General features: G+C 60.4%; 3 protein-coding genes across 5 annotated transcripts; 2 read left to right on the top strand and 1 right to left on the bottom strand.

Annotated features, from left to right (window-relative positions):
* Window positions 1–561: 561 nt before the first annotated feature.
* CCDC120 (coiled-coil domain containing 120) lies at window positions 562–11,986 on the bottom strand. Of its 3 annotated transcripts, XM_085535536.1 has the most exons (9): window positions 11,779–11,986; window positions 11,581–11,687; window positions 8,229–8,336; window positions 7,361–7,523; window positions 4,196–4,237; window positions 3,872–4,025; window positions 3,689–3,790; window positions 1,999–2,487; window positions 562–906 (listed from the first exon to the last, which is right to left on the bottom strand). In XM_085535536.1, exons 1-9 carry the CDS (start codon window positions 11,825–11,827, stop codon window positions 855–857), a joined length of 1,266 nt encoding a protein of 421 aa, XP_085391662.1. In that variant the 5' UTR covers window positions 11,828–11,986; the 3' UTR covers window positions 562–854. The 3 variants fall into 3 exon arrangements, 2 of the variants coding, with proteins under 2 accessions (XP_085391662.1, XP_085391661.1); XR_014941868.1 differs by lacking the exon at window positions 3,872–4,025 and having other exon boundaries at window positions 11,779–11,968; XM_085535535.1 differs by lacking the exon at window positions 562–906 and having other exon boundaries at window positions 1,810–2,487; window positions 11,779–11,968.
* A 563-nt stretch (window positions 11,987–12,549) lies between these two features.
* TFE3 (transcription factor binding to IGHM enhancer 3) lies at window positions 12,550–17,476 on the top strand. Its single transcript, XM_085535531.1, is given in 11 exon segments — window positions 12,550–12,795; window positions 13,398–13,559; window positions 13,678–13,909; window positions 14,313–14,525; window positions 14,626–14,721; window positions 15,166–15,265; window positions 15,731–15,787; window positions 15,920–15,995; window positions 16,086–16,233; window positions 16,738–16,794; window positions 16,796–17,476. Coding segments are annotated over 11 exon segments (1,503 nt in total). The 5' UTR covers window positions 12,550–12,688; the 3' UTR covers window positions 17,051–17,476.
* A 319-nt stretch (window positions 17,477–17,795) lies between these two features.
* GRIPAP1 (GRIP1 associated protein 1) lies at window positions 17,796–27,608 on the top strand. The gene is given in 20 exon segments (XM_085535563.1): window positions 17,796–17,857; window positions 17,962–18,028; window positions 18,144–18,190; window positions 18,192–18,206; window positions 18,688–18,714; window positions 19,458–19,511; window positions 19,513–19,677; window positions 20,619–20,760; window positions 20,840–20,893; window positions 22,043–22,098; window positions 22,938–23,030; window positions 23,970–24,047; window positions 24,782–24,868; window positions 25,243–25,299; window positions 25,559–25,658; window positions 25,761–25,870; window positions 25,952–26,089; window positions 26,528–26,621; window positions 26,948–27,075; window positions 27,363–27,608. Coding segments are annotated over 20 exon segments (1,614 nt in total). The 5' UTR covers window positions 17,796–17,815; the 3' UTR covers window positions 27,423–27,608.
* The last annotated feature ends 44 nt before the right edge of the window (window positions 27,609–27,652 follow it).

Raw genomic sequence — 27,652 nt, forward strand, 5'->3', positions numbered from 1 at the left:
CATATGGACCCATACACCCCCATAAGAACCCATATGGACTCATACGGACCCATATGGACCCATATGGACCCATACGAACCCATAAGGATCCATACAGACCCATAAGAACTCATATGGACCCATATGAACCCATAACAACCCATAAACACCCATAAGGATCCATACGGACCCATAGGAACCCATACGGCCCTATACAGACCTATAAGGACCCATACGGCCCCATAAGGACCCATATAGAACCATAAATACACATATGGACCCATAAGAACCCATACGGCCCTATACGGACCTATAAGGACCCATACAGCCCCATAAGGACCCATAGGAACCCATAAGGACCCATAAGAACCCATAAGGATCCATACAGACCCATAGGAACCCATAAGGATCCATACAGACCCATAAGGACCCATAGGAACCCATAAGGAACCATAAGGACCCATAACAACCCATAAGGATCCATACAGACCCATAAGGACCCATAGGAACCCATACGGCCCCATACAGCCCCATATGGCCCCCACAGCCCCCCAACCCCCCCCCAAAATAAAGCTCACGAACTGGCTGGGGCAGCGCTCCCCTGTATTGTACAAACCCGGCTGTACAGCCCCAAAATCCCACCAATTCCACCCAAAAACTCCTCCCACCCCCCACACACAGGGACCCTCCTTTTGGGGGGGGGGGGGATGGGGGGCTACATGCAGCTGTGGGGGGGGGGGGAGATACAGCATCGCTCACCAGGAGCGGTGGGGGGGGGTGGGGGGGGGGCTGCCCCACACTTGGGGGGCTCCCTCCACTTGTGGGGCTCCTGCCCCATAACTTGGGGTCCCCCCCCCCCCTCTAAAATATGGGGGTCACACCAGGGTCCCGGGGGGCTGCGGGTCGGGGTCGGCCGAGGGGGGGTCCCTGAATGGAGGGGGGTGAAATGGGGGGGGGGATAAAAGGTGAAATGGGGTAAAATAACAAAGAAATGGTGAAATAAGGGAAAAAAAGAGAGAAAAGATAAAGAGCAGTTAGAGACATAGAGGAAGAACAGGGACCCCATAGGAACAGCCCCCCCCATAGGAACAGCCCCCACCCCATAGGAAGAACAGGGACCCCATAGGAACAGCCCCCCCCCTATAGGAACAGCCCCCCCCCCATAGGAAGAACAGCCCCCCCATAGGAAGAACAGGGACCCCATAGGAACAGCCCCCCCCCATAGGAACAGCCCCCCCCCCCATAGGAAGAACAGGGACCCCATAGGAACAGCCCCCCCATAGGAACAGCCCCCCCATAGGAACAGCCCCCCCCCATAGGAACAGAACCCCCCCCATAGGAAGAACAGGGACCCCCATAGGAACAGAACAGCCCCCCCCTATAGGAAGACCCCCCACCAGCCCCCCCATAAAGCCCAGAATTAAAGAAAAAGGAGGAAATTTAGGGGGAAAAAAGAGAAATTGGGGCATTTTGGGGGGGGGGGGGGCATCGAATTGAGGGGATTGAGGGTGGGGGTCCCAATATGGGGATGTTATGGGGGGGGGTCTCAATATGGGGCTGTTATGGGGGGGGGGGGTCCCCTATAAAGAAGACTCATTATGGGGGGGCCCAAACTAAGCCCCCTCCCCACATTCATGTAGTGTCCAAAGCACAATTTAAGCCCCCCCCCAATTAAAAGAGGGGAGTGTGGTACCCCCAGTGCCCCCCATATTTGGGGGTATTATGGGGATATTATGGGGGTCTTATGGGGGTCTTATGGGGGTATTATGGGGTGGGGGTCCCCTACAAACAAGGCTCATATTGGGGGGGTCCCAAACTATCCCCCCCCCCAATTAATACAGGGGTGCGTTGTACCCCCGTTGCCCCCCATATTTGGGGGTATTATGGGGCTATTATGGGGGTATTATGGGCATATTATGGGGTGGGGGTCCCCTACAAACAAGGCTCACATTGGGGGGCTCCCAAACTCCCCCCCCCAATTAAAACAGAGGTGCCTGATACCCCCGTTGCCCCCCGTACCTGGGGGTCAGCGCCCCTGCGTAGCTGATGGAGTGGGGCAGCCCTGGGGGGGGCTCTCGGCGCCGTGTGTGTTGTGGGGGGGGGGGCCAGGCCGGGGGCTGCGGCCTCGTTGTGGTTGTTGTATTTGGGGGGGGGGCGCTGTGTGGCCCCCCCGTGTGCCGCAGGTACCAATCCCGCAGCCCCTCCAGCGCCATCCACTTCTGGCTGCGTCGCTGCTCGGCCGAGGGGGGGGGGGCGCAGCGCCCCCTGGTGGCGTCGGGTTGGGGGGGGGGGTCGGGGGTCGTGGGTCCCCCCCCCCCCCCCCAGTCGATCAAAGCTTCGGAGCTGTTACTGCGGCGGGTGCGGGGGGGGGGAGGGGGGAGGCAGGAGGAGGAGGGGGGGGGAGGGGGGGGGTGAGGGGGGGACGGGACCCCCAGGGCGGGACCCCCCCCCAGCTGGGAATCCTGGCTGCCGGACCAAGGGCGGGGGGGCAGCAATGAGGAATCCGGGCTGGGGGGGGGGACAGGAGTCAGGGGGTGGGGGGTGGGGGGCTCCTCAACTGCCCCACAGCCCCTTTATACCCCCCAACCCCCATATAACCCCCCATAACCCCCCAACCCCATATAACCCCATACAACCCCCCCACAGCCCCATATAACCCCCCCATAAACCCCCACAACCCCATATAACCCCCCCATAACCCCAACCCAACCCCATATAGCCCTCCCATAACCCCCCCCATAACCCCATATAACCCCCCCCATAACCCCATACAACCCCCCATATCCTCTTGTTGCCCCCTACCCCCCATTATTGCCCCCCTTCCCTGCCCCCCCAACCCCATATAACCCCCCTATCCCCCCCCAACCCCATATAACCCCTCCACAACCCCATATAACCCCCCCATAACCCCATATAACCCCCCATAACCCCATACAACCCTCCCATAACCCCATATAACCCCCCCATAACCCCATATAACCCCCCCCCAACCCCATATAACCCCCCCATAACCCCATATAACCCCATATAACCCCATATAACTCCCCATAACCCCATATAACCCCCCCATAACCCCATATAACCCCATATAACTCCCCATAACCCCATATAACCCCCCCCAACCCCATATAACCCCCCCATAACCCCCCACAACACCCCCCTTAACCCCATATAACCCCCCCATAACCCCATATAACCCCCCATATCCTCTTGTTGCCCCCTACCCCATATTGCCCCCCTTACCGGCTCCCCCAACCCCATATAACCCCCCAAACCCCATATAACCCCCCCATAACCCCGTATAACCCCATATAATCCCCCCATAACCCCATATAACCCCATATAACCCCCCCATAACCCCATACAACCCCCCATATCCTCTTGTTGCCCCCTACCCCCATTATTGCCCCTCTTACCTGCCCCCCCAACCCCATATAACCCCCCTATCCCCCCCCCAACCCCATATAACCCCCCATAACCCCATATAACCCCCCTCAACCCCATATAACCCCCCCATAACCCCCCATAACCCCATATAACCCATATAACCCCCCCCCAACCCCATATAACCCCCCCATAACCCCATATAACCCCCCATAACCCCATATAACCCCATATAACCCCCCATAACCCCATATAACCCCATATAACCCCATATAACCCCCATATCCTCTTGTTGCCCCCCCCCATTACGCCCCCCCCCACTCACCGTCCCGGGGGGGCCGCGTGGGGGCTTCGTGCCAACACGGGGGTTGCGGGGACGCTGCGCCCCTCAAAGCTGGACGCGCTGCGGGGGAGGGTCCGGGCCGGGCTGCCACAATGGGGGGCCATGAGGATTTGGGGAGGGGGCTTCATAGATATAAGGGGGGTTTAATGGGGGGGGGGGTCTCACCTGGCTGGGCTGGCGAGTGAATTGCGGCGGCTGGGCCCCCCCGGGGGGGGCTCTGAGCTCCAGGGGGGGGGTCTGCGGTCGGGGCTGCCCGATGGGGGCCGGGGGGGGGAGGGGCGTCCGGCCCCACTCAGGGGGGGCTTCGGGGGGGGGAAACCTGTGGGGGGGGGAATAGAGAGAATAGGAATAGAGACCCCCCCCCAATTGGGGCCCATGGAATAGAGACCCCCCCCCAATTGGGGCCCATGGAATAGAGACCCCCCCCCAATTGGGGCCCATGGAATAGAGACCCCCCCCAATTGGGGCCCATGGACACACAGCACCCACCGTTCTCCAATGGGGGCAGCTCACACACGGAGCCGTTCTCGTCTGGGGGGGGGAAATAGGGTAAAAGAGCCGGAGTTACCCAGAGAGACCCAAAATCTCCTCGAATCAACCCAAAATGATTCTCACCCTCCCATAGCCACTAGGACCCCGTTAGGACAACCCCATTACCCCATAGACCCCTTTAGGACCCCCCCACTGCCCTTAGGACCCCTTTAGACCCCCCCTCCCCATTACCCCTAGGACCCCTCTCCCCCCCCCCATTGCCCCATAGACCCCTTTAGCCCCCCTAAGACCCCTTTAGGACCCCCCCATCGCCCCACAGACCCCTTTAGGACCCCTCTTAGCCCCCCATAGACCACTTTATCCCCCCATAGACCCCTTTATCCCCCCATAGACCCCTTTATCCCCCCATAGACCCCCTTTATCCCCCCATAGACCCCTTTATCCCCCCATAGACCCCCTTATCCCCCCATAGACCCCTTTAGCCCCCCATAGACCCCCTTATCCCCCCATAGACCCCCTTATCCCCCCATAGACCCCTTTGGCCCCCCATAGACCCCATTATCCCCCCATAGACCCCCTTTATCCCCCATAGACCCCTCTTAGTTCCCCATAGACCCCCTTTATCCCCCCATAGACCCCCTTTATCCCCCCATAGACCCCTTTATCCCCCCACAGACCCCCTTTAGCCCCCCACAGACCCCCTTTATCCCCCCATAGACCCCCTTTATCCCCCCATAGACCCCCTTTATCCCCCCATAGACCCCCTTTATCCCCCCATAGACCCCTCTATCCCCCCATAGACCCCCTTTATCCACCCATAGACCCCCTTTATCCCCCCACAGACCCCCTTTATCCCCCCACAGACCCCTTTATACCCCCATAGACCCCCTTTATCCCCCCATAGACCCCCTTTATCCCCCCACAGACCCCTTTATCCCCCCATAGACCCCTTTATCCCCCCATAGACCCCCTTTATCCCCCCATAGACCCCCTTTATCCCCCCATAGACCCCTTTATCCCCCCATAGACCCCCTTTAGCCCCCCACAGACCCCTTTTATCCCCCCATAGACCCCCTTTATCCCCCCACAGACCCCCTTTATCCCCCCATAGACCCCTTTATCCCCCCACAGACCCCTTTATCCCCCCATAGACCCCTTTATCACCCCATAGACCCCTTTATCCCCCCATAGACCCCCTTTATCCCCCCATAGACCCCTTTATCCCCCCATAGACCCCCTTTATCCCCCCATAGACCCCCTTTAGCCCCCCATAGGCCCCTCTTAGTTCCCCATAGACCCCCTTTATCCCCCCATAAACCCCCTTTATCCCCCCATAGACCCCTTTATCCCCCCATAGACCCCTTTAGCCCCCCATAGACCCCCTTTATCCCCCCACAGACCCCCCTTATCCCCCCACAGACCCCCCTTATCCCCCCACAGACCCCCTTTATCCCCCCATAGACCCCTTTATCCCCCCACAGACCCCCTTTATCCCCCCATAGACCCCTTTATCCCCCCATAGACCCCCTTTATCCCCCCACAGACCCCCCTTATCCCCCCACAGACCCCCCTTATCCCCCCACAGACCCCCTTTATCCCCCCATAGACCCCCTTTATCCCCCCATAGACCCCTTTATCCCCCCATAGACCCCCTTTATCCCCCCATAGACCCCCTTTATCCCCCATAGACCCCCTTTATCCCCCATAGACCCCTTTATCCCCCATAGACCCCTTTATCCCCCATAGACCCCCTTTATCCCCCCATAGACCCCCTTTATCCCCCACAGACCCCTTTATCCCCCCATAGACCCCCTTTATCCCCCCATAGACCCCCTTTATCCCCCCATAGACCCCTTTATCCCCCCATAGACCCCCTTTATCCCCCCATAGACCCCCTTTATCCCCCATAGACCCCCTTTATCCCCCCATAGACCCCCTTTATCCCCCCACAGACCCCTTTATCCCCCCACAGACCCCCTATATCCCCCCATAGACCCCCTTTATCCCCCCATAGACCCCTTTATCCCCCCATAGACCCCCTTTATCCCCCCATAGACCCCCTTTATCCCCCCATAGACCCCCTTTATCCCCCATAGACCCCCTTTATCCCCCATAGACCCCCTTTATCCCCCCATAGACCCCTTTATCCCCCCACAGACCCCCTATATCCCCCCACAGACCCCTTTATCCCCCCATAGACCCCCTTTATCCCCCCATAGACCCCTTTATCCCCCCATAGACCCCCTTTATCCCCCCATAGACCCCCTTTATCCCCCCATAGACCCCTTTATCCCCCCATAGACCCCTTTATCCCCCCATAGACCCCCTTTATCCCCCCACAGACCCCCTTTATCCCCCCACAGACCCCCTTATCCCCCCACAGACCCCCTTTATCCCCCCACAGACCCCTTTATCCCCCCATAGACCCCCTTTATCCCCCCATAGACCCCCTTTATCCCCCCATAGACCCCCTTTATCCCCCACAGACCCCCTTTATCCCCCCATAGACCCCTTTAGCCCCCCATAGACCCCTTTAGCCCCCCATAGACCCCCTTTAGCCCCCATAGACCCCTTTAGCCCCCCATAGACCCCTTTATCCCCCCATAGACCCCTTTATCCCCCCATAGACCCCCTTTATCCCCCCATAGACCCCCTTTATCCCCCATAGACCCCCTTTATCCCCCCATAGACCCCCTTTATCCCCCCATAGACCCCTTTATCCCCCCATAGACCCCCTTTATTCCCCCATAGACCCCCTTTATCCCCCATAGACCCCTTTATCCCCCATAGACCCCTTTATCCCCCCCATAGACCCCCTTTATCCCCCCATAGACCCCCTTTATCCCCCCATAGACCCCCTTTATCCCCCCATAGACCCCCTTTATCCCCCCACAGACCCCCTTTATCCCCCCACAGACCCCCTTATCCCCCCATAGACCCCTTTATCCCCCATAGACCCCCTTTATCCCCCATAGACCCCCTTTATCCCCCCATAGACCCCTTTATCCCCCCATAGACCCCCTTTATCCCCCCATAGACCCCCTTTATCCCCCATAGACCCCTTTATCCCCCATAGACCCCCTTTATCCCCCCATAGACCCCCTTTAGCCCCCCATAGACCCCCTTTATCCCCCCATAGACCCCTTTACCCCCCCCCATTACCCAGCTGTGCCCGGAGCTGCCGCAGCCTTTGAGCCGCCTCCACCTGCAGCCGCTGCCGGCGCCGTCGCTGCTCCGGGGGCAGCCCCGGGGCTGCCGCTAAACGTCGCGCGGCCTCTACGACCTGCAGCTGAACCGCCACCTCCCTCCGGGCCGCCCGAACCGCCTGCGGGACCGAACCGGAACCGAACCGGAACCGGACCGGGATCACACGCTTTAAACATAGACGCCATTGACGCCCCGTTACAGCGCCCCCCAGCGGACGCCCCCGGTACTGCAGGCGGCCGCAGCGCTATAGCGCCCCCTGCTGGCGGCCATGCGACATTGCAGGGAGCGCAGCCCCAACGGGGGGGGGGGGCACAAAAAGGGGCTGGGGGCGCCCAACGTGGACCCCCAATGGGTCCTAATGTGGACCCCCAAGGACTGAGGACATTTAAGGCCCCTTTGGTCAGCCCTCAACCTGACAATGTCTGAGCCCCCCGTTCTGCCCCCCAACCCATGTTGTCCCCCCAGTTCTAAGCCCCCCAAGCCCCCAGACCCTATTTCCACCCTCACCCACGTTATCCCCCCCCAGACCCTATTTCCTAGGGTCCCATAGACCATAGGAACCATAGGGTTCCATGGTTTCCTAGGCACCCATAGGGTCCCTTAGCCCCCATAGGGTCCCTTAGCCCCCCATAGGGTCCCTTAGACCCCCATAGGGTCCCTTAGCCCCCCATAGGGTCCCTTAGCCCCCCATAGGGTCCCTTAGACCCCCATAGGGTCCCTTAGCCCCCCATAGGGGGCCTTAGACCCCCATAGGGGGCCTTAGACCCCCATAGGGTCCCTTAGCCCCCCATAGGGTCCCTTAGCCCCCCATAGGGGGCCTTACCTCGGTCAGGGCTCCTCGTGGGGGGGCTGCAGATCGACGCCGTGGGGGGGGCTGGGGTCTCTCCCCCGGTTCCAGGGGGTACTCGGGGGGCAGCTGCCCCGTCAGCTCCTGTGGGGGGGGGGGGGGAACATAGGGAAGGGCTGGGGGGGGCCTCAGTTGGGGGGGGGGGGGCTTAGAATGCAAGGGGAGGGGGGGGGTCTGTTCTAGGAGGGGGCTCTGAGGGTCCCAAAGGGGCTGGGAGGTGGGGGGGGAATTAGGGGGATCCTTGGGGGCTTTAAGGGGGGGGGGAATGGGGGGGTTGGGGGGGGTCTCAGAAATGGCTCTAAAGTGGGTGGGGGGCAAATGGGGGGGGACGGGGAGGGGGAGTGAGAAGGAACCTGAGGATCCCAGTGGGCTCGGGGGGGGGAGGGGGCACAAGGAGGGTCCTATAGGGGTCTATGGGGGCAGGGGGGTCCTAGAGGGGTCTATGGGGGTTCCATAAGGGTCTATGGGGGTCCTATAGGGATCTATGGGGTCCTATAGGGGTCTGTGGGGGTCCCATAATGGTCTATGGGGGTCCTATAGGAATCTATGGGGTCCTATAGGGGTCTATGGGGGCAGGGGGGTCCTAGAGGGGTCTATGGGGGTTCCATAAGGGTCTATGGGGGTTCTATAGGGATCTATGGGGTCCTATAGGAGTCTGTGGGGGCAGGAAGGTCCTATAGGAGTCCTATAGGGATCTATAGGGGTCTATTGGGGCGGGGTGGACCTATAGGAGTCTATGGGAGAAGGGCGGTCCTATAGGGATCTATGGGGGTCCATAGGGTCTATAGGGATCTACAGGTATCTATGGGGTCTATGGGAATCTAGAGGATCTATAGGGATCTATGGAGGCAGGGTGGTCCTATAGGGGTCTATGAAGTCCTATAGGGATCTATGGGGGCAGGGCGGTCCCATAGGGGTCTATAGGGGTCTATGGGATCCCATAGGGTTCTATAGGGATGGGGTGGTTCTATAGGAGTCCTATAGGGGTCTATGGGGTTCTACAGGGGCCTATAGGAATCTATGGGGGTCTACAGGGATTTATAGGAGTTCTATGGAGATCTATGGGGTCTATGGGGTCCCATAGGTCCCTATGGGTGACTCACGGGCTCCTGCAGGCACAGCCTCCTGAGCTCTATGGGGTCTATAGGGATTTATAGGGTCCCATAGGGTTCTATAGGTTCCCATATATCCCTATATTAACTCACGGCCTCCTGCAGACAGACCCTCCGGAGCTCTATGGGGTCTATAGGGCTCTATGGGGTCGGGGTGTTCCCATAGGGTTCTATAGGATCCCATATATCCCTATATAGACTCACAGCCTCCTGCAGACAGACCCTCCGGAGCTCTATGGGTTCTATAGGGCTCTATGGGGCTCTATGGGGTCCCATAGGGTTCTATAGGGTTCTATGGGGCTCTATAGGTTCCCATAGGGTTCTATGGTGACTCACGGCCTCCTGCAGACACACCCTCCTGAGCTCTATGGGTTCTATAGGGCTCTATAGGGCTCTGTGGGTTCTATAGGGTTCTATAGGGCTCTATGTGTTCCTATAGGGTTCTATAGGTTCTATAGGATCCCATATATCCCTATATTAACTCACGGCCTCCTGCAGACAGACCCTCCGGAGCTCTATGGGGTCTATAGGGCTCTATGGGGTCTATAGGGCTCTATAGGGCTCTATGTGTTCCCATAGGGTTCTATAGGGTTCTATATTAACTCACGGCCTCCTGCAGACAGACCCTCCGGAGCTCTATGGGATCTATAGGGCTCTATGGGGTCTATAGGGTCCCATAGGGTTCTATAGGGTTCTATAGGATCCCATAGGGTTCCATAGGTTCCCATAGGGTTCTATGTAGACTCACGGCCTCCTGCAGACAGACCCTCCGGAGCTCTATGGGGTCTATGGGTTCTATTGGGCTCTATAGGTCTCTATGTGTTCCCATAGGGTTCTATAGGTTCCCATAAGGTCCCATATTAACTCACGGCCTCCTGCAGACAGACCCTCCGGAGCTCTATGGGCTCTATGGGATCTATAGGGCTCTATGGGGTCTATAGGGCTCTATAGGGCTCTATGTGTTCCCATAGGGTTCTATAGGGTTCTATAGGATCCCATATATCCCTATGGTGACTCACGGCCTCCTGCAGACAGACCCTCCGGAGCTCTATGGGGTCTATAGGGCTCTATGGGGCTCTATGGGGTCTATAGGGTTCTATAGGGCTCTATGTGTTCCCATAGGGTTCTATAGGGTTCTATAGGTTCCCATAGGGTTCTATGTGGACTCACGGCCTCCTGCAGACAGACCCTCCGGAGCTCTATGGGGTCTATAGGGTTCTATAGGGCTCTATGTGTTCCCATAGGGTCCCATAGGGTTCTATAGGGTCCCATAAGGTCCCATATTAACTCACGGCCTCCTGCAGACAGACCCTCCGGAGCTCTATGGGGTCTATAGGGCTCTATGGGGCTCTGTGGGGTCTATAGGGTTCTATAGGGCTCTATAGGGTCTATGTGTTCCCATAGGGTTCTATAGGTTCCCATAGGGTTCTATGGTGACTCACGGCCTCCTGCAGACAGACCCTCCGGAGCTCTATGGGCTCTATAGGGCTCTATAGGGTCTATAGGATCCCATAGGGTTCTATAGGGTTCTATAGGGTTCTATAGGATCCCATAGGGTTCTACATTAACTCACGGCCTCCTGCAGACAGACCCTCCAGAGCTCTATGGGGTCTATAGGGCTCTATGGGGTCTATAGGGCTCTATGGGGTCTATAGGGCTCTATGGGGTCTATAGGGTCCCATAGGGTTCTATAGGGTTCTATAGGATCCCATAGGGTTCTATAGGGTTCTACGGTGACTCACGGCCTCCTGCAGACAGACCCTCCGGAGCTCTATGGGGTCTATAGGGCTCTATAGGGTCTATAGGTTCCCATAGGGTTCTATAGGGTCCTATATTAACTCACGGCCTCCTGCAGACAGACCCTCCGGAGCTCTATGGGGTCTATGCGGTCTATAGGGATTTATAGGGTCCCATAGGGTTCTATAGGGTTCTATAGGGTTCTATAGGGTTCTACATTGACTCACGGCCTCCTGCAGACAGACCCTCCGGAGCTCTATGGGTTCTATAGGGTCTATAGGGTTCCATAGGGTCCCATAGGGTTCTATAGGGTCCCATAGGGTTCTATAGGGTTCTACATTGACTCACGGCCTCCTGCAGACAGACCCTCCGGAGCTCTATGGGGTCTATAGGGCTCTATGGGTTCCATAGGGTTCCATAGGGTTCTATAGGGTTCTATAGGTTCCCATAGGGTCCCATAGGGTTCTATGGTGACTCACGGCCTCCTGCAGACACACCCTCCGGAGCTCCCTGATCCTCAGCCCCAGCGCGTGTCTGAGGCCGCGCTGCCGCTCCCGCAGCTCCTGCAGCCGCCCCGGGGGGGGCCCTGAACCGGAACCGGGACGATAAACCGGTTTAACGGCACCGAATTGAGGGGGGGGGGGGGGGGGGGGTCGGGGGTCCCGTCCGTCCGTTACCTGCGGGGCTGTGGGAGCCCGGGGGCAGGATGTGGCCCCTCAGCTCCATGAGGCCGCGGGACCCGCCGCCATCAACGGGATCCAACGGCGCCGGGAGGGGGGGGAGCACGGGCGGCTCCCCCCGAACCTCCGCCCGGCCCCGGCTTCCGGCGCGGCCTCTTCCGCTTCCGGCTCGGCTTCTTTCCGCTTCCGGATGCGTCGCTTCCGGTTTTCATCAGCACTTCCGGTTTCAGGCCTATCCCTCCTTGTGATGCAACTTCCGTATCCGTCACTTCCGGTTTAACACAGCACTTCCGCCCTCAGGTCTTCCCCCTTGTGATGCAACTTCCGGCTCTGTCACTTCCTGTTCCCACCACTTCCGGTTTCAGGCCTCCCCCCCTGTGATGTAACTTCCGGTGCTGTCACTTCCGGTTCATCCCAGAACTTCCGGTTTTAGGCCTATCCGCCTTGTGATGCCACTTCCGGTCAGCCTCCACTTCCTGTCCCAGCCCCGCCGCCCCCTATTGGGGTCCCGGGACCCCTCGGCCCCAAAGCGGAGCCCCCAGCCCCATAACAAGGCGACCAGCCCCATAGGGACCCTATAGGGCTTCAAGGATCCAGCCCCATAGGAGCCCCCCAGCCCCATTGGGACCCGTAGGGGTTCAAGGCTCCGGGCCTATAGGAGCCCCCCAGCCCCATAACAGCACCCCCAGCCCCATAACAACACCCCCAGCCCCATAGGGAGCCCATAGGGGTTCAAGGCTCCAGCCCCATAGGAGCCCCCCAGCCCCATAACAACACCCCCAGCCCCATAACAACACCCCCAGCCCCATAGGAGCCCCCCAGCCCCATAACAACACCCCCAGCCCCATAGGAGCCCCCGTTCCCCTTTAAGGCACTTGTGGGGTTTATTTGGGGGGGGGGGGGCACCATGTCCCGAGGACCCACTGAAGGGACCCCCGGGCCCCCCCCGGGCCGACCCACGGTTTATGTTCTATTGGAGGGAGCCCGGGCTGCAGACAGTCTGCAGGTGGTGAGGTAAGGGGGGGCTATGGGGGGTTATGGGGGTTATGGGGGGCAGGGATCGGATATGGGGGGTTACGGGGGGCTCAAGGATATGGGGGGCTGGGGACACAGTGATTCTTATGGGGCTGGGTGGTCCTATAGGGGTCCCATAGGGTCTATGAGGGCAGGGTGGTCCTATAGGGGTCCCATAGGGGTCTATGAGGGCAGGGTGGTCCTATAGGGACAGGGTGGTCCTATAGGGATCTATGGGGTCTATGGGGGTCTCTAGGGGTCATGGAGCACAGTGTTTCTATGGGGGTGGGGGCACAGCGTTTGTTATGGGGCTGGGTGGTCTTATAGGGGTTTCATAGGGGTCTATGAGGGCAGAGTGGTCCTATAGGGATCTGTGGGGGTCTATAGAGATCTGTGGGGGTCTATAGGGATCTGTGGGGTCTATAGGGGTCTATGGGGGTCTATAGGGGTTGTTGAGCACAGTGTTTCTATGGGGCTGGGGGTGTCATTGAGCACAGTGTTCCTATGGGGCTGGGGGTGTCACTGAGCACAGTGTTCCTATGGGGCTGGGGGTGTCACTGAGCACACTATTGGGGGTCATTTATCTCATCCCCCCCCCCCAGTGTCAGCTCGGTGCTGCCCGAATCCGGCATCGTGGCTGACATCGAATGGGACCCACCTGGGGGGGGGGCAGCCCCCGATAAACCCCCCCCCGGTGAACCCCCCCCACCCGGGGACCCCCCCGGTCCATTCTACAGCCTGAAGAGCCAACCGCTGCCCCACAAGTAAGAACCAAACCCACAACCCCCCTCCTCCTGTATCCCTATGGGACCCCACCCCCCCCCCCCAACTAAACCCCCCCCCCCATTAACCCCCTCCCCATTTAAACCCCTTATCCCCCAGCACTGCTGCAGCCCCCCCGGCCCCCCCCTCGTCGCGGGTTCTGCTGCGGCAGCAGCTGATGAGGGCACAGGCACAGGAACAAGAGCGCAGGGAACGGGGTGGGGGGGGGGGCGGCCCCTCTGTGCCCCCCACCCCCCAAGTCCCCACCCCCCCCGGCCCATCAGCTGCCATTGATGTGGGGGCCCCCCCGCAACGGGCAGCGCCGCCTCATGTGCCCCCCGAGGTGCTGAAGGTGAGGAGGGGGCACTATATGGGGGGGGGGGCACAATGGGGGGGGGGGCACAATGTGGGGAGGGGGCGCAATGGGGGGGGGGGGCTCAATGAGGGGTGTTGGGGGGACTGTGGGTTGGGGAGAGGCACAATGGGGGGGGGACAGTGTGGTTGGGGGGGTACAATGGGTTGGGGAGGGGGCACAATGGGTTGGGGGGGGTCACAAAGGGGGTCTTGGAGCATTGTGGGATGGGGGGGTTGGGGAGACATTGAGGTGTTATAGGATGGAGGGAGGCTGTGTTGTCTATGGGGGGATTCCTGGTATAGATTGAGGGGGGTTCTCTATAGGATCCATGTGTATTTTGGGATGGGGGGGGGGGCTGCAGGGACCCCAATAACGTCTGTCCCCCCCCCCCCCCCAATAGGTTCAGACCCACCTGGAGAATCCCACCCGGTATCACATCCGCGCTGCCCAGCGCCAGCAGCTCCGCCAGTTCCTCAGCTCCACCCGCGGCCGAAGCCCCCCCAGCCCCCCCCCCAATAACAATACAGCCCCCAATGCAGCCCCCCCCCCTAATGCAGCCCCCCCCCACAGCCCCATGGCCACGCTGCACTTGGGGGGGGGCTCTGAGAAGGAGGTGGGTGATGTTATGGGGCTCTATAGGGGGGGCTGGGGTCAGTTGTGGGCAATAGGGGACCAGAAATTGCTCGTTTTTTTGGGTTGAATCCCCCCAAAAGATTGATGACGTCATCGATGAGATCATCAGCCTGGAGTCCAGTTACGACGAGCTGCTCAGCTTCGGCCCCACTGACAGCCCCACGCTGCCCAGCACGGTACGAAAACAGGCGCTGCCCCTTTAAGAACAGGGGGTGGGCGTGGCCTATGGTGGGCGTGGCCTGTGGGGGGTGGGCGTGGCCTATAGGCTGCACAGCATGGTATAAAATGAGGCGCTGCCCCTTTAAGACCCGGGGTGGGCGTGGCTTCGTAGTGGGGGCGTGGTCTATGGGGTGGGCGTGGCCTATGGGCTGCACAGCACATTAAAGAGGTGCTGCCCCTTTAAGACCCGGGGGCGTGGCTTCGTGTTTGGGGGCGTGGCCTATGGGAGATGGGCGTGGCTTTTCGTAGTGGGGCGTGGTCTATGGAGTGGGCGTGGCCTGCGGGTAGGCGTGGCTTCGTATTGGGGGCGTGGCCTATGGGTTGCCTATGTTCTATGGGGGTGGGCGTGGCCTATTTACCTCATTGGCCCCGCCCCCCTCGCCCCCCCCCCCTTAATGTAGATGCCGGCCCCCGCCCCCCTCCTGGAGCTGTTCAGCCCCCCCCCAACCAGCAGCAGCTCCTGCCCCGCTGAGCTGCCCTGCGTCAAGGCTGAGCTCACAGGTATTTAATGGGGAGGGGGCTCTATAGGGGGGTCTCTGTGGGGAAGGTATGGGGGGGTCTCTATGGGGGGGGGGGGTCTCTATAGGGCAGGTATGGGAGGGTCTTTATGGGGAAGGTCTCTATGGGGCAGGTATTGGGGGGTCTCTATAGGGGGGGTCTCTGTGGGGCAGGTGGGGGGGGGTCTCTATGGGGGTGTATCTGTGGGGCAGGTATGGGGGGGTCTCTATTGGGGGGCTCTCTATGGGACAGGTTTGGGGGGGGGTCTCCATATGGGGCAGGTATGGGGGGGGTCTCAGTGGGGCAGGTATTGGGGGGGTCTCTATGGGGCAGGTATGGGGGGTCTCTATGGGGCAGGTATTGGGGGGGTCTCAGTGGGGCAGGTATTGGGGGGTCTCTATGGGGGGGGTCTCTATGGGACAGGTATGGGGGGGGGTCATACTGACAGCTCTGCTCCCCCCCACCCAGAAACGGAGGCGAAGGCGCTGCTGAAAGAGCGTCAGAAGAAGGACAACCACAACCTGAGTGAGCCGGGGGGCTGCCAGTGGGGCAGGGGGGGTCTCCATGTGGGTCTGGGGTCTCCATGTGGGTCTGGGGTCTCCATGTGGGTCTGGGGGTCTCCATGGGGTCCTGCTGACCCCCCCCCCCATCCCGCAGTCGAGCGGCGCCGACGTTTCAACATCAACGACCGGATCAAGGAGCTGGGGACCCTCATCCCTAAATCCAACGACCCGTGAGTTGCCCCCAGCCTCAATTCAGGGCTCCCCCATTGATCCTTATACCCCAATGTGGGTTTGTTTTAATTTGGGGGGGGGGTCTGCAGGGAGATGCGCTGGAACAAAGGCACCATCCTGAAGGCGTCGGTGGATTACATTAGGAAGCTGCAGAAGGAGACGCAGCGATCCAGGGAGCTGGAGCTGCAGCAGCAGCGGCTGGAGGAGGCGAATCGCAGCCTGAGGATGCGCCTGCAGGTGGGGGGGGGGGGGGGCTGGGGGGCTATGGGGCTGGGGGGGGTCTCTGTGTGGGGCTGGGGGGTCGCTATGGGGTGGGGGGGGTCAGTATAGGGCAGCTGCATGTGTAGGTGGGAGGATGGGGGGGGGGTTATGGGGCTGGGGGGTGATGTGTGGGGGTTGGGGGTTGCTATGGGGTGGGGTGGGGTCTCTGTGTGGGGTTATGGGGCTAGAGGGTCTCTGCGTGGGGTTTGGGGGTCGCTATGGGGTGGGGGGGGCTATGGGGGGGTTGGGGGACTCTATGGGGTGGGGGGGCCAGTGTAGGTCAGCTGCGTGTGCAGGTGGGAGGATGGGGGGGGTTATGGTGGGGGGGGGTCTCTGTGTGGGGTTTGGGGGTCGCTATGGGGTGGGGGGGGTCAGTCAGGGTCCCATGTGGGTCTCTATGGGGCTGCATTAAAGGCACTGGGATGAGTTATGGGTCCCATGTGGGCTCTATGGGGCTGCCCCACTCCCCCCTCCCCCCAGGAGCTGGAGCTGCAGGCTCAGCTGCACGGGCTCCCCCTGAGCCCCCCCCCAGCCCCACAAGTACCAGATGTGGGGGGGGGGGTCCGAGGACGAGCCCCCCGTCGCCTCCCCCTTCCCCCCCCCAGCCCCCCATTGTCTGCTGGACCTGGACCTGGGGCTGGGGCTGGGGGGCTCGGGGGGGCTCGATGATCTATTGATGGATGAGGGGGGGGGGCTCGAGGCTTTGGGACCCCCCGGGACCCTCGTGTGTTCCCCCATCCCCTCCTGCGCCTCCAGCCCCCGCAGCAGCCTCAGTATGGACGACGACCCCTAAGACCCCCCCCCAATTCATCCAGCTCTTTAAAGGGTGCGTGTCCCTTTAAGGGGTGCCTGTCCCTTTAAGGGGTGCCTGTCCCTTTAAGGGCTGCGTGTCCCTTTAAGGGCTGCGTGTCCCTTTAAGGGCTGCCTGTCCCTTTAAGGGCTGCGTGTCCCTTTAAGGGCTGCCTGTCCCTTTAAGGGCTGCCTGTCCCTTTAAGGGCTGCCTGTCCCTTTAAGGGCTGCCTGTCCCATTAAGGGCTGCCTGTCCCTTTAAGGCGGCCCCCCCTCCCTGGCTCCTCCCCCTGGGGGCGGGCCCTCAGGCTCCTCCCGTTCCTGTCTCTCTTAAAGGGCCACTCCCTCTTTTATTTTTTTTCCTCTCCTCGATTTTTTTTTACGAAAATCTTTTAAAAAAAAGCGTCGAAAATAAACTTTTATTAACGAATTTTATTGCCTGGTTTTCCCACAATCACGTTATGTGCAGTTATACATGTCGAAAGCCCTATAGAATAAGGCTTACTCGACTGGAGGACCACCGCGCTGCCCCTCCCTGCCGCCACCACCTCCCGCTGCCGCTCTGCTCTGTGAACTCTATGGTTCTGGCGTCACTTCCGCTTCCGCAGGGGGAGAATGTAAGATGGCGCATGCGCTGCCGTGGAGGACCACCGCACCTCCCCTCCCTCCCGCCACCACCTCCCGCTGCCGCTCTGCTCTGTGAACTCTATGGTTCCAGCGTCACTTCCGCTTCCTCTCCCGGAAGTGCCGGGGGGGCGGGGAAGGCAAGATGGCGCAGGCGCTGTCGGCGGAGGAGTTCGAGCGGATGCAGGTGGGGGCCGGGCGGGGGTCCCATGGGGGGGGGGGGGGCATTGGGGTGGCTGTGACCCCCATCTCCCCCCATATCCCCCCCATATCCCCCCCATATCACCCCAGGCCCAACTGCTGGAGCTGAGAACGGAGAATTATCGTCTATCGGATCAACTGCGGCGGAGCAGCGCCGGTAACGGGGGGAACCGGGGGAAACCGGGGGGTCCATGAGGTGCCGACCCCCCCCCATATATTTATATGTATATAATGCAATGACCCCCCCTATATCCCACCCCCCCCCAATGCAGAACTCGCGGGGCTGCGGCAGAAGGTGCAGGCGGTGGAGAAGGAGCTGGGCCAAGGCCAATAAGGTGGGACCCCCCCCCAATTTGGGACCCCCCCCAATAAGGTGGGACCCCCCCCATAAGGTGGGACCCCCCCCAATAAAGTGGGACCCCCCCACATAAGGTGGGACCCCCCCCCAATAAGGTGGGATCCCCCCCCAATTTGGGACCCCCCCCATAAAGTGGGACCCCCCCCCCCCATAAGGTGGGATACCCCCAATAAGGTGGGACCCCCCTCAATAAGGTGGGACCCCCACCCAATAAGGTAGGACCCCTGTTATAAAGAGGGACCCCCCCCCAATTTGGGACCCCCCCCCACATAAGGTGGGACCCCCCCAATTTGGGACCCCCCCCATGAGGTGGGACCCCCCTCATAAGGTGGGACCCCCTCATAAGTTGGGACCCCCCTCATAAGTTGGGACCCCCCCCCAATAAGGTGGGGACCCCCCCCAAATTTGGGGTCTCCCGGGGGTCCTCACCCCCCCCTCCATATCCTTGTTGTTTTCAGGCTCTCAGTAAGAGTAAGAAGGCTCAGGTGGGTGATGGGGGGGGGGGGATAGAAGCTCCTTTTATTTGGGGAGGGGGCTTCTGGTTGGGGGGGGGGAGGAGACCGGGGGGGGGTGTCTCATGTCTCATTCCCTATAGAAGCTCCTTTTATTTGGGGAGGGGGATTCTAGTTGAGGGGGGGGTGGAGACCATGGAGGTGGGGGGGGCACAGTCCCTATAGAAGCGGCTTTTATTTGGGGAGGGGGCTTCTGTTTCTTTTTGGGAGGGGGATGGTGGTGTCATTGGTTTTAATTGGGGGGGGGGGGTTTGTTCCTGGGTCTGTTTTTGGGGGGAATCCTGGGCATTTTGGGGGGGGGTTCATACACAGAGGGGCTTATGGGGATAATGTGGGGGGGGGTCTCCCTTAGAGGGGCTTATGGGGCTAATGGAGGGGGGGGGTCTCCCTTAGAGGGGCTTATGGGGATAATGTGTGGGGGGGTCTCCCTTAGAGGGGCTTATGGGGATAATGGGGGGGGGGGGTCTCCCTTAGAGGGGCTTATGGGGATAATGGGGGGGGTCTCCCTTAGAGGGGCTTATGGGGATAATGGGGGGGGGGGTCTCCCTTGGAGGAGCTTATGGGGCTTTATGGGAGCATGAAGGGTTCCATATGGGGCTGCTTAGGGTCCCCTTATGGCCCCTCTTTTTCCTTTATGGGGGTGGGTGGGGGTGGTCTTTGGGGGGGGGGGTACAACTTGGAGCCCCCCCCCCCGGGGGTCTTTATTTCCGTGGCAGGAGGTGGAGGCGCTGCTGGGGGAGACGCGGATGCTGCAGGGGAAGCTGCAGAGCCCAGGAGGACGATTTCCGCCTGCAGAACAGCACCCTGCTACGGGAGCTGGCCAAGGTCAGCACCCAGGACCCCCCCAAAACCCCCAGGACCCCCCAGGACCTCTCAGGACCCTTCCAGATCCCCCAAACCCCCCCGACCCCCCCAGACCCCCTAGGAGCCCCCCAGGCCCCCCCCTGGAGCCCCCCAGCACCCCCAGACCTACCCAAGCCCCCCTAGGACCCCCCCCAGACCCCCCTAGGACCCCTCCAGGGCCCTCCAAACCCCCCAGGACCCCCCAGACCCCCAGGACCTCTTCAGGACCCTTCCAGACCCCCCCAAACCCCCCCAGACCCCCCCAGGACCCCCAGGATGACCCCAGACCCCCCCAGGACCCCCCCAAAACCCCCAGGACCCTCTCAGACCCCCCCAAGGACTCCCCAGACCCCCTAGGACCTCTCAGGACCCTCCCAGACCCCCCCAAACCCCCCAGACCCTCCCCAGGACCCCCACAGGATGCCCCCAAGACCCCCCCCAAACACTCCCAGACCCTTTAGGCCCCCCCCCCTGAACCCCCCCAAATCCCCACAGAATCCCCCCAGACCTCCCCAAACCCCTCAGGACCCACAGACCCTCCCAGAACCCCCCTGGACCCCCCCTAGGACCCCCCCAGACCCCTCCAGGCTCCACCCAGGATGCCCCCAGGACCCCCCCAGACCCCCTAGTACCTCCCAGGACCCCCCCAGACCCCTCCTGGACCCCCCCCAAACCCCCACAGGATCCCCCCAGACCTCCCCAAACCCTCCAGGACCCACAGACCCTCCCAGAACCCCCCCAGACCCACCCAGACCCCTCCAGAACCCCACTTGAACCCCCCCGGGAACCCCCAACCCCCCCCAGGAACCCCCAAGCCCTCCCAGGATCCATCCCAGGACCCCCCCAGACCCCCCCCAGACCCCCCTATCTCCTTTTCTAGAGCTTTGGGGGGAACTTTAGAGGTCTTTATTTAATGGGGTGGCCCCCAGACCCCCCCCAGGACCCCCCACCTCATCCCCTAAAGCTTTAAGGGGGTTAATATTGGGGGTCTGTATTTAATGGGGTGGATATGGGGGGTCTCAGCGTGTGCGCAGATTGAAGGACTGGAGAAGGAGAACCAGCGGCTGCGGGATGGGGGGGGTCCGGGACCACCCCCCAGGGACCCTTTGAGCACTGCAGGACCCCCCCAGGAACAGGGGGACGGTGACGGGGGGAACCTTCCAGCCCACGTGGAGGGTGAGTTAAAGGGGGTTTGGGGCAGAAATGGGCAGAACTGGGGCTGTTTGTGGGGCTGGGTCTGATTTCCTCCCTGCAGCCCCCCAGGAGCCCCCCAAGGAGCTGCAGGCGGAGGAGGAGGGAGGGGCTGCAGGTGGGGACCCCCACAATGGGGACCCCCCAGCTCATAACACAGAGGTACATGGAGTGAGTATAAGGGGGGGGATAGGGGTTGTCTGAGCGTGAGGCTGAAATGGGGATCATTGGGGGGGCTGGGGGGGCTTAGGGGGTCCTGGGGGGGTTAGGGGGTCCTGGGGGGGTTCTGGGGGCGTCTGGAGGGGTCTGATGGGGTTTGGGGGGGTCCTAGGGGGGCTGAAATGGGGATCATTGGGGGGGCTGGGGGGGTCCGGGTGGGTTTAGGGGGTCCTGGGGGGGGTTAGGGGGTCCTGGGGAGGTCTGGAGGGGTCTGATGGGGTTTGGGGGGGTCCTGGGGGGGGGTTGGGGGGCTGAAATGGGGATCTCTGGGGGTGTCCTGGGGGGTCCTGGGGTTCCTAGGGGGGCTGCAATGGGATCTTTGGGGGGGGCTGGGGGGTCCTGGGGGGGTTTAGGGGGTCCTGGGGGGGTCCTGGAGGGGGGTTAGGGGGTCCTTGGGGGTCTGGGGGGGCTCTTGGGGTCTGAATACTTTCCTTTGCTTCCCCCCCCCCCCCAAACAGGAGCTGACCCGGTTGCAGGCAGAGGTGGCTGAGGTAAAGGAGGGGGGGGGGGGGGGGGCTGTTTTTATTTGGGGGTTAATTAAGATTTATTGGTTGTTTTTCTTTGCAGCTGACAAATGAATTGAAGAAAAAGGATGAGAGGTGAAGGGGGGGGGCCCTTATGGGGGGGGGGATGGGAATTTTGGGTTTGATTGAACCATTTCTGTGTGTTTTCACCCCAGTTTGCAGCAGCTCCAGGCTGAGAAAGATGCACTGAGCAACAGCAGGAGGTAAAAGGGGGGGATGGGGGGGTCCTAGAAAACACTGGGACCCCAAAGACCCCCCCCCAAAAAACCTGGACCCCCCCCCAAGGGCAGAAGCAGAGCAGGAGATACAGGAGCTGCAGGAGCAGAAGAAGCAGCTGCAGGAGGAGCTGGAGGCTGCAGCACAGGTGGGGGGTCCTGGGGAGGGGCTCCATAGGGGCTCCATGGGGCTCCATAGGGGCTCCATAGGGCTCATGGGGCTCTGAGCGGCCCCACAGGCTCTATAGGGTTTTTATTGGGGTGGGGGCAGATGGAGAAGGGGCTGCGGGAGCGGAGTGAGACCCTGAGCCCGGGAGCTGCAGGAGGAGAAGAGCCGGCGTGATGCACTGCAGGCTCAGCTCCAGGTGGGGAAATGGGGGGTTCAAGGGGGGCTGGAGTGGGGGGCAGGGGGGGGGTCCTTAGGGGTTAATGTAGGGGGTCCTGAGGGCCCCATATCCAATATTGGGGGGTGGGGTCCTTAGGGGTTAATGTAGGGGGTCCTGAGGGCCCCATGTCTAATATTGGGGGGTGGGATCCTTAGGGGTTAATGTAGGGGTCCTGAGGGCCCCATATCCAGTATTGGGGGGTGGGATCCTTAGGGGTTTAATGTAGGGGGTCCTGAGGGCCCCATATCCAGTATTGGGGGGTGGGATCCTTAGGGGTTAATGTAGGGGGTCCTGAGGGCCCCATATCCAATATTGGGGGGTGGGATCCTTAGGGATTAATGTAGGGGGTCTGAGGGTCCCGTGTCCAATATTGGGGGGGGGTCCTTAGGGGTTAATGTAGGGGGTCCTGAGGGCCCCATGTCCAATATTGGGGGGTGGGATCCTTAGGGGTTAATGTAGGGGGTCCTGAGGGCCCCATATCCAATATTGGGGGGCAGGGGGTGGGATCCCTTAGGGGGTTAATGTAGGGGGTCCCTGAGGGCCCCATGTCCCACACTTGGGGGTGGGATCCTTAGGGGTTAATGTAGGGGGTCCTGAGTGCCCCATGTCCAATATTGGGGGGTGGGATCCTTAGGGGTTAATGTAGGGGGTCCTGAGGGCCCCGTGTCCATATTGGGGGGTGGGATCCTTAGGGGTTAATGTAGGGGGTCCTGAGGGCCCCATGTCTAATATTGGGGGGTGGGATCTGGGATCCTGTGGGGTGGGATTTGGGGTTTTTTGGGGTGAATTCGGGGCCTTCACCCTCATCTGCCCCATAGGAGCGATCACAAGAGCAGGAGGAGCTGAGGCAGCGCCTGGAGGCGGCTGAGAACATACAGGGGGACACTGAGCAGCGACTGAGGCAGGCACAGGTCGGAGCCCCCACCCCAAAACCTCATTATTCCACCCCAAAACCTCATTATTCCACCCCAAAACCTCATCATTCCACCCCCAAAACCTCATTATTCCACCCCAAAACCTCATTATTTCACCCCAAAACCTCATTGTTCCACCCCAAAACCTCATTATTCCACCCCAAAACCTCATTGTTCCACCCCAAAACCTCATCGTCCACCCCAAAACCTCATCGTTCCACCCCAAAACCTCATTATTCCACCCCAAAACCTCATTATTCCACCCCAAAACCTCATAATTCCACCCCAAAACCTCATCATTCCACCCCAAAACTTCATTATTCCACCCCAAAACCTCATTATTCCACCCCAAAACCTCATTATTCCACCCCAAATCTTCATTATTCCCCCCCCAAACCTCATTATTCCATCCCAAAACCTCATTATTCCCCCCCAAAACCTCATTATTCCACCCCAAACCTCATTATTCCACCCCAAAATCTCATTATTCCACCCCAAAACCTCATTATTCCTCCCCAAAACCTCATTATTCCACCCTAAAACCTCATCATTCCACCCCAAAATTCATTATCCCACCCCAAAACCTCATGTTTCCACCCCAAAACCTCATTATTCCACCCCAAAACCTCATTATTCCACCCCAAAACCTCATTATTCCACCCCAAAACCTCGTCATTCCACCCCAAAACCTCATTATTCCACCCCAAAACCTCATTATTCCACCCCAAAACCTCATTATTCCACCCCAAAATCTCACATTTCCACCCCAAATTCTCCCTCTGAACTCTCATTTCCAACCCTTATGATCTCAAGTCTTTGTTCTGTGCCTTTAAACTTCACATTTCTGGCCCCAAACTTTGCTCCCCCGCCCCCAAAATCCTCATTTCTTGCCCCAAAATCACGGGATTCCCATCAAAAATCCCTATTTCCCCCCAGGAGCTGCTGGAGCTGCAGGCTCAGGAGCACGTGGCGGCCACACGCGCCCACCGGGAGCAGCACCGGGCAGAGCTGGAGGTGGGGGCTGGGGGTCTGAGTGTGAGTCAATGGGGAGAGCTTGGGGTGTAGGGCTTATGGGGGGCGATAAAACCCCATAGGAGCCTATAGGAGCCTATAGGAGCCTATAGAACCCTATAGGAGCCTATAGAACCCTATAGGAGCCTATAGGAGCCTATAGAACCCTATAGGAGCCTATAGGAGCCTATAGAACCCTATAGGAGCCTATAGGAGCCTATAGAACCCTATAGGAGCCTATAGGACCCTATAGGAGCCTATAGAACCTTATAGGAGCCTATAGGAGCCTATAGAACCCTATAGGAGCCTATAGGAGCCTATAGGAGCCTATAGAATCCTATAGGAGCCTATAGAACCCTATAGGAGCCTATAGAATGCTATAGGAGCCTATAGGAGCCTATAGAACCCTGTAGGAGCCTATAGAACCCTATAAGGAGCCTATAGGAGCCTATAGAACCCTATAGGAGCCTATAGAACCCTATAGGAGCGTATAGGAGCCTATAGAACCCTATAGGAGCCTATAGGAGCCTATAGGACCCTATAGGAGCCTGTAGGAGCCTATAGAACCCTATAGGAGCCTATAGAACCCTATAGGAGCCTATAGGAGCCTATAGAACCCTATAGGAGCCTATAGGAGCCTATAGAACCCTATAGGAGCCTATAGGACCCTATAGAGCTCTATAGGACTGTATAGAACCCTATAGGACCCTATAGGAGCCATGTTTCCCTGTCCCCAGGGCCGTGTTGGGGAGCTGCGGGCGCTGCTGGGGGACGCAGAGAGACAGAGGGAGCTGCAGGAGGCCGAGGGCCGAGCACTGCGCCAGGTGCTGGATGGATTGCAGCCCCCTCCCCAAATAAAAGACCCCCCCCACAATTAAAAGACCCCCCCCACAATTAAAAGACCCCCCCCCATCCTTCCCAGGACCCCACTGTGTCCTTTGGAGCCCCTGAGATCCAGCCCAGGACCCCAAAACCCCCATTGGGATCCCTAAATCTGCCATAGATTTCACCAATTTCAACTCTTTCCATCTCTTTTCCTCCTGTTGACCCCAAAATCCCTCCCCAAGGGCTCAAATCTTACCCTGGGGGCTTTGCTGTGTCCTATAGGGCTGCAGTGATCCCTATCAACCCCTGAGCCCCAATAGTGCCCCCAAATTCACCCCATAGACCCCAATGTTTTTCTGCCCCCCCCCCCCAGGAACTGAAGGACGTCAGGGATGGGCAGCGGATCCTGGAGAAGAAGGGCAGCGCTGCGGTGAGCCCCACGGCCGGGGGTCACCAGGGGGGTTATAGATGGGGGTTGGGGGTCACCAGGGGGGTTATAGATGGGGGTTGGGGGGCACAAGGGGGGTTATAGATGGGGGTTGGGGGGCACAAGGGGGGTTATAGATGGGGGTTGGGGGGCACAGGGGGGGTTATAGATGGGGGTTGGGGGTCACCAGGGGGGTTATAGATGGGGGTTGGGGGGCACAGGGGGTGATGGGCTGCCCCACATGTGTCCCCCCCCCCAACAGCTGAAGGACCTGAAACGTCAACTGCAGCTGGAACGACGCCGCGCCGACCGGCTGCAGGAGAGGCTGCAGGAGCTGCTGACCCCAACCCGCATCCGCTCCGGTATAAGGGGGGGGAATGGGACCCCCAGGGGGGGCACAGCCCAGTGGTGGGGGTCTGGCCCTGACCCTCATCGTCCCCTTTTTGCCCCCCATTTGATTTTAGGGCTGGAGGAGCTGGGGCTGGAGGGGGGGTCCCCAGGACGGGGGCCGGGGGGGGACAACAGCAGCGTGTCCTCATTGGGGAGGGAAAGCTCGGCCCCTGGCAGCACCAAGGTGGGTATGGGCGGGGGGGGGGTCGGGGGTCCATGGCCTGTTATTGTGGTATTGATAACCTTACACCCCCCCCTCCCCCAGTCGGGGTCCGGCAGCCCCGGGGGGGGCAGTGGTGGGGGGGGGGTTCCTGCAGGGGGGGGGTTGTCCCCGGCGGAGGTGGCCGAACTGTTCCAGCGCCTGGCCCAGAGTCAGCAGGAAAGATGGCTGCTGGAGGAGAAGGTGTGGGGCTGGGGGCAACGGGGGGGGATGGGGGTGGGCTGAGGGGGTGGGGGGCACTGGGGGGGGCTGGGGCATTGGGGAGGAGAGAGATGAGGAGGGCACCGGGAAGGTGGGGGAGGAGCAGAACTGGGGTTAAGAATGGGGGAGAAGGACTTGGAGGGGATTGGGGGTGAGACTGGGGTGGTTGTGGGGGGCAATGGGGGTAATAAGGGGGGGCTGGGGTGGGATTTGGGCAATGAAATGGGGCTGTTTGGTGCTGGGAGGGGATGGGGGACACAGTGGGTGGGGAATAAGGGAATGGAATGGACGGGGGCTGGGGGCATTGAGGTGGAACTGGGATAAGCTGGGCAGGGGGAGAGAGATAAGGGGGCACTGTATGGAAATGGGGGGGGGGGTGTAGGGGATATGGGGGGGGTTGACCCCCTCTGTCCCTGCCAGGTGCGACACCTGGAGGTCAGCAGCGCGTCCATGGCCGAGGATCTGTGCAGGAAGAGCGCCATCATTGAGAGCTTCGTCAGGGACAGCCGGCTGGGTGAGACCCCTCAGTGCCCCCCATAGCCCCCTATGGGGCCGGGACCCCCAACATCACCCCACATATTCAATACCCCAGAGGCCGCAGGTCCCCCCATACCCCCCGTATGGGGCCGGGCACCCCACATCACCCCATCTCACCCCACATATCCCCCCCCCAGAGGCTGCAGGTCCCCCCATACCCCCCGTATGGGGCCGGGCACCCCACATCACCCCATCTCACCCCACCTATTCCACCCCCCAGAGGCCACAGGTCCCCCCATATCCCCTCTATGGGGCCGGGTACCCCATCTCACCCCATCTCACCCCACATATCTCCATCTCCAGAGGCCGCAGGTCCCCCCGCAGCCCCCCGTCGTGGGGCAGGGCCGGGGGAGGAGGGGCTGAGGGAGATGAACAAGAAGCTGCAGAATCTGCTGGAGGAGCAACTGACCAAGAACATGCACCTGAGCCAGGTGGGCGGGGCTTAAATGGGTGGGGGGCGAGGTGGGAGGGGGATGAATGGGTGGGGGCAGACATGAATGGGTCCTAAGGGGCGTGGCCTAAGGTGGTGCCATTTATGAATGGGTCCTAAGGGGGCGTGGCCAAATGTGGGCGTGGCTCTGCCCATTCATCCCCCGCACTGGGTGTGGTCTAAGGGGCGTGGTCTCGCCTGGGTCGTGGCCCGTCTTAAAGTGGCCTCGAGCTGTTGAATGGGGCCGTGGTTTCTGTTGACCCCCCACCCTTCATTTCCCCCCCCCAGGACCTGGAGCTGCTGTCCCAGGAGCTGGCCCGGCTCCGTAATGAGCGGGTTCCTCCGTAAGCGACGGTCACCCCGAATGGGGGGGGTTCAGCCGAGGCCCCCTCCCCGCTGCTGTACAGTGTCGTGCTGCTCGGTGCTGCGGCCCCTTTAAGGGAGCGTTGCCCTTTTAAGGGGGCGTTGCCCTTTTAAGGGGGCGGAGCATGCTGCCCCCGCTCCCTCCCCCGCCTCAATAAAACGCTCCAATCAGCTGCTGTGACGTCATTGGGGGCGAGGCTTGAGCATCATTTGCA

This window comes from Coturnix japonica, unplaced genomic scaffold (assembly GCF_054131305.1).
Source record: "Coturnix japonica strain WE unplaced genomic scaffold, WE-NBRP24 Scf130, whole genome shotgun sequence".
Classification (NCBI taxonomy): domain Eukaryota; kingdom Metazoa; phylum Chordata; class Aves; order Galliformes; family Phasianidae; genus Coturnix; species Coturnix japonica.

Excerpts from the sequence above, each read along its gene's own strand:
- CCDC120 (XM_085535536.1), bottom strand. The coding sequence starts at position 11,827 with ATGGAGCTGAGGGGCCACATCCTGCCCCCGGGCTCCCACAGCCCCGCA. Across the intron at positions 2,488-3,688 it reads CACGCGGCCCCCCCGGGACG|CCCGGATTCCTCATTGCTGC; the intron begins GTGAGTGGGGGG and ends CCCCCCCCCCAG. Across the intron at positions 907-1,998 it reads GCAGGGGCGCTGACCCCCAG|GGACCCCCCCTCGGCCGACC; the intron begins GTACGGGGGGCA and ends CCCTCCATTCAG.